General features: G+C 37.8%; 2 protein-coding genes across 3 annotated transcripts in view; one reads left to right on the top strand and one right to left on the bottom strand.

Annotated features, from left to right (window-relative positions):
- Nucleotides 1–1,200: 1,200 nt before the first annotated feature.
- On the top strand, nt 1,201–3,640 carry LOC106819769 (methionyl-tRNA formyltransferase, mitochondrial-like). Its single transcript, XM_014824360.1, has 5 exons — nt 1,201–1,296; nt 1,395–1,546; nt 1,792–1,911; nt 2,733–2,835; nt 3,194–3,640. Exons 1-5 carry the CDS (start codon nt 1,201–1,203, stop codon nt 3,638–3,640), a joined length of 918 nt encoding a protein of 305 aa, XP_014679846.1.
- Nucleotides 3,641–3,839: 199 nt separating this feature from the next.
- Nucleotides 3,840–8,476, bottom strand: part of LOC106819868 (WD repeat-containing protein 61-like) — an 8,129-nt gene continuing 3,492 nt past the window's right edge. For both annotated transcript variants that reach the window (XM_014824450.1, XM_014824443.1), the window contains exons 2-10: nt 7,681–7,814; nt 6,831–7,003; nt 6,376–6,524; nt 6,102–6,195; nt 5,894–5,987; nt 4,943–5,035; nt 4,678–4,756; nt 4,201–4,330; nt 3,840–4,165 (exon numbers count right to left, since the gene is read on the bottom strand). In XM_014824450.1, coding sequence (XP_014679936.1) covers nt 4,241–4,330; nt 4,678–4,756; nt 4,943–5,035; nt 5,894–5,987; nt 6,102–6,195; nt 6,376–6,524; nt 6,831–7,003; nt 7,681–7,814 — 906 coding nt within the window. In that variant the 3' untranslated portion in view covers nt 3,840–4,165; nt 4,201–4,240. The remainder of the gene's footprint in view (nt 4,166–4,200; nt 4,331–4,677; nt 4,757–4,942; nt 5,036–5,893; nt 5,988–6,101; nt 6,196–6,375; nt 6,525–6,830; nt 7,004–7,680; nt 7,815–8,476) is intronic.

Genomic DNA, 8,476 nt, shown 5'->3' on the forward strand with positions numbered 1-8,476 from the left:
TTTTCAGCTGAAAACACAAATTGTCATTCCCATTCCTGAGTACCAAATTCTTAATATTTCTATACTCTCTTTTACCTATTATTGCCGACATGCAGTTTCCTGTAAATTCCGTCCAAATCCTATGTGCAACATACGCTGGCGGCTGCACTGTGCACACTTACACTTATACAGGGTTCGTAGCGGGTCTTCCAAAGTCTTATAAGTACTTATTTTGCCAAAAATAAAATAAGGGCCCTTATTAGTACTTATTTTTGGTGAAATCTTAGAAAAGTACTTAATAGTCCTTATTTTTTGCAACCTACAATATTTTATAAAAATTGTTTTATAAACTGTTCTCGACTTAGAGTAAGAATTGTTGTATATATAATACGGAATAATTAAATCTGCTGTGCAATTGTGTATATAAATATTATTAGTGTACTATAATAGTCGGTGATCTATCAGAAATCGCGTATAAAAAGTCTTATTTTGGCCTCTAGAAAGGGCCTTATAAGTCCTTATTTCAACATGTGTCTTACTACTATGAAGCCTGTTATATATATAGTATATATACTACTATATATATTACTATATATGTAAGTGTGCACAGTGCAGCCGCGTGAGGAATGGCAGCCGCCAGCGTATGTTGCACATAGGATTTGGACGGAATTTACAGGAAATTGTCGGCAATAATACTAATACTAGTAATAGGTGAAAGAGAGTATAGAAACATTAAGAATTTGGTAGTAAATAGATTTCGTATTTATTTAGCATTATATTTTATTGAAATGCTTCAAGTGCCTGTGGCTGAGAGGGTCTATGTTCCCCAGGGTACTATTGCCTATCGGAGGGTATAGGCCTAACCTGGGTACGGTTCGATATATCGGAACGTACCCTGGTACTATCTAATATGCCGAACCGTACCTCGCCTACACCACTAACGAGTCTAGGGAGTCGCCTACTCCCTAACCCTAACCCTTACCATATCAAATAGTTACCAGTGTACGTTCCAATATATCAAACCGCACCCAGGGTATACCCTCCAATAGTACCCTGGGGGACATAGATCCCATGGCTATGAGCCTTACTATTAGCCGTAGTACTGTAATATAATTAATAAGTAAAACTATTAATGTCGTGCCCTGTTTCACACCAGACATTGCAGTCTATGAACTAGGTCTAGAACTATAGCCTTTCGCTCAGCCACAGGCAGCTTGCAGTATGCCTGTGGGCCAGCAGTGTGCAGTGTACCGGCACGCTGCCTTTGGCAGAGCGAAGGGCTATAGTTCTAGAGCTGTCTACGAACCAAATGGTCAGGTGAGACCTACATTCCTGAGACGTTATTCTCTGCTAAGCTCTGATATCAAATTGAGATCAGCTATGATAAGTAATGTTTTTTTTCTTATATCCTTCAGTTGCCTCCATCCTGCGTGAGGCAGTTTGCGATTGAGCAAGGACTGAAAATTCATGACTGGCCACACAGCGTCCCAATGAATCGATACGACGTCGGTATCATTGTATCTTTCGGACACCTTATACCACCTGCTACCATTGAGAGTTTCCCATGGTGAGTCATCAAATATATTGTTTCCTACACCACTGCATAATCTGTTTTAGTTTTTGCATCTTGTCTGATTATACTCTAGCGCAGAAGTTTGCATCATACAAAGCTCAAGTGGGAGATTCACAAGGGAATATGAATTTAACAAGAGTGAAAGCAATCCTTCGTCAAGTGTGACACGTACAGTGAATTGTGAATTAAAACTAAACGTTAATAGCAGTCTATTCATCTTTGCTATCGTATTTTTACAGGGGCATGTTGAACGTGCATCCTAGCGCTCTGCCTCGCTGGCGAGGTGCTGCCCCTGTAAACCACACAATTCTGGCCGGAGACACGCACGCAGCAGTCACAATCATGCAGATACAGCCGAGGTCAGTAAGATGACAACAGGGATGAGATTTTTCCGCAGATTTGACAGTCCCAGGGGTCGATTTTGTGAAACGTCTAAATTCGTTGAGAAAATTGGGGGTGGGGGGAACAATGTAAAAATTGAAATTATACCCTCAACAGTACCTGACTGTAGACTGTAGACAGTAGACTGACAGCTCAGTATACAGTGTATCTGTTGTGTTTGTGTTTGTGTATCTGTTTTTGTGTACTTTAGCAAAGAAAATACTCGTTCACGGGCTGCAGTAGAGGGGCAAACATTTGATGTAGCTGATCCTGTAACGACCATGCCTGGCCTGGGGGCCGGGTTTACATGCTGTGTGCATGTTATGTATATGACTGTATGCACCGATTGTTTCATTCGCATTGTGTTTTTTTCATTCAAATCTCGTCGCAGCAAGGCAGCGCAATGTTGTGTCTGTGCAAAACAATGCAAGGGATGGGTGGAAAGTATCAATTAAAACCAAGAAAAATATCATTATGTCTAGGCATTCAATAAAAAAAACTTGCTTGCCCGAGCAGGCAAGTGCAATTTCAAGCTACTTGCCCGGGGGCGAATTTTGGTTGCCCCAGGCAAGCGGGTTTGTCGCCCCCTGGCACAGCGCTGTCGTACTTTCAATGGTGAGCTATCCGGTGGTCTCAAATTTGTACCTCGATAAGATCTCTTTCAGTCTGGCATTTCAGAGTTCCCCATTACAAACAAATTTGTTAAACAACAGACAGCCCTGTAACCTAGACTCATGTTTGTACTTTAGTATTGTTGTATGTATACAATTCAAATGCTAAAGTATTCCTATTTTTACAGATTTGATGTAGGCCCTGTACTAAAGCAAGAGATAGTTCCAGTACCTGAGAACTGCATGGCTTCAAAACTTAGGCAACAGCTTGCACAGAAAGGGGCAATGATGGCAAGTTACTAAGAACCACTGTGATGTTTCTAACAATTAACTATTTTCAAATTAATAACAAATTAACCCGGTAATCAATATGAACTATCAGAATTGCTATTTCCATTATTACACATTTACAAATAATATGACAATGCTAGTGTAATTCTTTTTCTTGAGGAGCTTTTTTAGCAATTTACTTTACTTAGTGGAAATTAAATCTCTGCCTATTTTTTAGTCTGAATAGATCTCTGAATCTTTAAATGTTAATTGTTTATCATTGTGTTACGTTATTTATATCTAGTCTGAGAAAGTTTTACTGGTTAAAACTGAATGTTTGCTAATAGTTTTCTCTTTTTCTTTCACACTCCTTTTTCAGCTAGTCGACTGTTTAGAGAAGTTACCCTCTGTTGTCGCCAATGCCAAGGCGCAGTCAAAAGAAGGCATCACACAAGCACCAAAACTTACTGCTTCTATGAGTGCAGTAAATTTCTGTGTGAACACTAAGAACGACATTAACATCAGATATCGCGCACTCAGCGAGACGTTTCCTCTGCATTGCTTGTGGAATCGCGAACCAGTCAAACTCTATAATATGTTGCCATTACAGCAGTGTGATAACCTCGTGGTGGAGAGTGGTGGAGAAAAGCCTCCAGGCAGTAGCTTCTACCACAAGTGTCGACAATTATTGTGCATCAAATGCAAGGATGGGTGGGTGGCATTTGGGGGCATATGTCCACTTGGGAAGAAGCAAATGACAGCCAAGGAATTTTATAATGGTTTCCTATCAAAAGCCAAGTTTAATAGTGTGTTGTTTACAACTTAAGTTATAATAAGTTATAATACAAAATGTCTATTATCTAACCTCGAGTTACATGTTTTATATGCTAATGCACATTATATGCACCTGATGCACTGCTGTTTTAAAACATGCTACTCACTGGAAAATTGCAATCAGTTCTAATTCAGATTCCACAGTATTCTGCATGTTGCAAAAAAAATTCTAACATGACACAAAATCAAAATTATTTTAAAACAAGCCATTTATCCTTTATTTACACATTTTCACGTTACCATATTTTTGCAAAGTATTCATGAACAACATGTTTACTTTTTGCATGTTTCACATCTCAACATATCCCATGCAAAATAGCAATATTTTTTGGGTGACTGACTATTACTAACGTATAGAGATTTATCTAATACTAAATTTATGTTCAGATTTTACTATCAATCGCACAATGCAAATTTCAATGTCAAAGTCGTAACAGGTCGAGTTGATAATTTGCGAGTGGTTACAGACTAATGTTCAGATATTTTGATAAAAAATGCATTGCTTCCCATACATACAAAGTTATTCTAACTGCACACATCATTTATACAAACTGTATACAACAGCTCACAAACGTGTGAGATATGGACCAACTCACAATGGACAGTCATAGATGTGTATAGCCCTGTCTTCAGCAACTGAAACTAGCTTGGACCCATCGCCATTGTATCGGGCTCCCCACGCCTGCAATAATGAAGATTAATATCAGTGCGATATGTTCATGTAAACCTATAAATGGAAAACAAATACCAGAGCCTGACCTTAGGATGAGCAAGCATGGGACAGTAACTTTGGTGTTTCTGTTAGTAACAAAGCAATAGGTTATCTTGATCATGTATACATCGTATCAACATTTGACTTGTAAATGCAGCATAGATGTGCAGTAAATAATCTCATGTTTATTAAAACTATTCTACTCTGGCTTCTTGCTAATGTGATTCGATAAAGTAAAACATAACAATTTGATCAAACAAACATGGTAAAAATAGTATTTACTATTAGATACATGTTATGTCACTACATAAGAATACCTGATCAGTGTGGTCAGTGAATGTGTGTATACACTGTTTCTTGCCTACATCCCACACTTTTACTGTCTTATCCGATGAGCTATCGCAAAAAGTACGAACGTGTCAATATTTGGCTACTATTCTACAGAAATGGTCATAATTCTATGCATCATAAATTCTCCATTAAAAAACTTGAACAAAAACTGAAATGAAAAGTCAAATTTTACAATAAGAATAGCACATACAGTAGAGTATGACAAAGCATGTAATGAATTTTTTAACTAACCTTGAAACGAAATGCATCTGATCTGGAGAGAAAGCAACACTCAGCACCCATGACCCATGGCCTGCTAGCGTACCCGCAAGGTGAGCATTTTGCCTGTGAAAAAAATGTGACGACATCAATGTAGAACAAATGAAAGTGTCAATGACACTGTAGCTCACCACAAAAAAGGACACAAATGAGTGAGTAAGAAGAAGTCAATTTTAATTGAGCAACCATCGACTTACATTATAGAAACGATTGCCATCTGTATATCGCAATAATTTATAAACCAAAATGAATCACAATTTGTGACCGTAGATGGCGCTATACCCGCTTTGTAGCGATGGCGTTTGAAATAAATAGGTTATGCTGCGTTCCGACATGTTTTGCAAATCTTTACTCTAATATAGACGTTTTATCGGCAGGTTGGAGAGGAAATACCAATTTTGCATTAAAGATATTGTCAATGAAATCTTGTAAAACGAACCAGACGAGTGTGACACCACAGACTGTTTGTGTCTATATAATATGCTATATAATTGCCAAACCCTACCTAATTTGCATAATTTCTTTTTAAATATCAAAACCCCTAGCCCTTATTCATTCACATACCAAAAATGAGCAAAATCCGTTGAACCTGAACTGACTAATGGCAATTCCCATTTTTGCCAAAAAATTGCCGTGGCTCGAAAGTACGTCGACTGGTGTTCTTCAAAATTGGACGTTTAATATGGGAGCATAGCAGTAACAACTATACCCAATTTCAAACATGTGGGTTGTCGAACAAACGGTTCCTGAGTTATCGTTGACCGAAGCGAAATGTTGACGGACGGACGGATGGACGGACGTACGACGACCCATGGCAATAGCTCAGCTTGACGATGTCAAGGTGAGCTAAACACCAATAGATAGTCGTGTTCTATACAATGGCAGGAACGTGTCTACTTGCAAATGTGGTCAGCATGTACTTACGCGTCATACATCTTTATGTGTCCATCGTCTGAGGCAGTAACCAACAGCTGAGAATCGGGAGAGAATGCCAACGATCTGATAGGCATTGCATGGCCTGGAATTACACAGACAAAAACTCATTTGGAAAAATATTTATAGAAAATTCAGACGGATCTTAATTAACGATGACAGAATTATTAAGCTAAATAAATTTAGTTATAAAGCTAACCTTCTAATGTGTGAATGACCTTTCCTGTTGTCACATCAAATATGTTAATAATTCCATCTATGGCACCACTTGCAAGATACTTTCCATCTGGGCTCTAAATCAAAAATAATATCATCAGTATATAAAAAAAGAATTATTGCTTTTTTTAAAGATACATCAATTTTGTTACTATAGTGTAACCCATTCACTTTTATGTTTTCTAACATACACAACTAGCAGTGCCCTCAAAAATATTAACCATTTAATGTAACTTGCACTTTTCTAAAGCACCTACATATGCAATGCTGAGAGTGAACTTTCCCCTTGTCTCAAGTTCAGACTTCTTTGTTCCGGACTCCACTCCATACAGGTTGATCTTGCCCGTGTGGCTGCCTGTAGCTAGTATCTGGGCATCCGGAGAGAAGGTGATTGACCACGAGTCCACTAAACATTACATCACATTAAAAGTGGTTAGAATGTATTACAATCACACGTCAATGGAAGCATGTCAATAGATAGCATTACCCAGATTAGACATTTAATTTCTTTTCAATAAGGAGGCTTGTCATAACAACTTGAACATGCACTAGTGTCAGTTTAGCCACACGAAGAACTTCTTGCTATAGTAACTACAGTAACTTTTTCAACCTCAGTGTACACAAATATAGATATTTTAGATATAACAATAAGTATTGTAACTGTAATGTGAATGCCATTTTGCTCTCCAAGGCAGCATCAAAGAGCTATTACCTGGGCCAGCATCAATCGCTTTCAGCTGCTGTCCAGATTCTATGTCCCAGAGTCGAATACAACTGTCAAGTGAACTTGACGCTGCAATCTTTCCATGGCAGTCCAAGTCAACAGATACAACGCCAAGCTGATGACCTTCTAATGTATGCCGTAGCTCCAGCTCATCATTCGTCCTGTGACATTCAATCACAGAGTATGTGTGTTGGAATTCAATCAAGTAATGCAATTCGCATGATACTGATCCTGTGTTTACATTGCTATAGTGTTTAGCTATTTTGCTAGAATTAGCACTAACAACACAAGAAGATATGATAAAAATACTTGTGAAATTGTGTCAGACAATGTAACCTAGATGCATGTGCAGTATAATTAATAATACCATACATTACATTTTATTCGTTTTTTTCAATGATTCTATTGGAGGTGTCCTAGAAAAGGTTATAAAATGTATCTGAAGCTGTTCATATAGTTATGTAACTAGGGTTTTCTCATAGTAATAACTCTATCAATATCAGATTTCTGTATTCGTCCTGGTTTATATATACGACTATTGTTTCTAAAGCTTGTTCTTTTTGTAAGGGGTGTTTTCAAAACAATGCACATAAGATCAGGATCAGCAACAACAACAAATGCATCATTGTTCGCTGTAAAAAAAATTGATTGCATTTTCATCATCTGATGCAAAACATTCCCTTCAAAATTGTGTACAGTGTATGCATGTAGAAGTTTGAATGAAAAAGTTGCACACACAAACCGTGCACAACTACATCAAAGTTTCAAATAAACTGTGGTTGGTGATTAAGCATTGTGGCTATATATGGTCACATAGGTAGATCTAAGCATTGCTCACCATTTCCAAATCTTGACAGTATTGTCAACAGAACCAGTCACAATGTTGTCAACACCATCTTTATCATTGCATTGCCAAGCACACGACCAAATGGCATCATCATGCGCTGCTTCTTGTTTGAACACAACTGCATACTAAAATATAAATATCTATAAATATACTATAATATAAATATGCATAACTGATATCATGAGAAAATGTCTGGCATTTCTCTATTGTTAATTGCAAAATATAAACCTTTTCTACTACCGTGTAAACCTTTTGGCTTTTCAACAAATTCCATACCTCCTAGCCACTAGATGGGACAAAATATAGGAAATATAGGAGGTTATCCTTCAAAATATAGGAGAAATATAGGAATTTTGAGGAATTGAGCAGAAGCTGTGCACACATTCACCATACATTCTTGGCTCCTGAAAGGTCTCTTTGAAGGAAGTTAAAACAATTCAGAGATACTCACAGTCTGCAGTAATAGGATATTAACTTTTCAAAGAGATGCACATGGCCTGTACAACTTCATAAGAACACCTCCACTCAGTCAGATGGCTTGGTGTAATCCAGACCCACCAAATAAAAGTGGAGTGCCTTGATATTGGACTACATCAAGTTCTGCTGAAGACGTTCTTATGAGCTACAGTGCCACCCATCCTACAAATATAATCTTTTATGCCAAGGATTTGTTGCTTTTATTTAACTACAAGCATGTCATATGCCACAGACAGGATACACAAGCAAAACTCCACAACTGGCTGCCAAGGTATTGTCATACAAATAAGAATACTACCCACTTACATCT

This window comes from Priapulus caudatus, unplaced genomic scaffold (genome assembly GCF_000485595.1).
Source record: "Priapulus caudatus unplaced genomic scaffold, Priapulus_caudatus-5.0.1 Scaffold40, whole genome shotgun sequence".
Classification (NCBI taxonomy): Eukaryota; Metazoa; Priapulida; class Priapulimorpha; order Priapulimorphida; family Priapulidae; genus Priapulus; species Priapulus caudatus.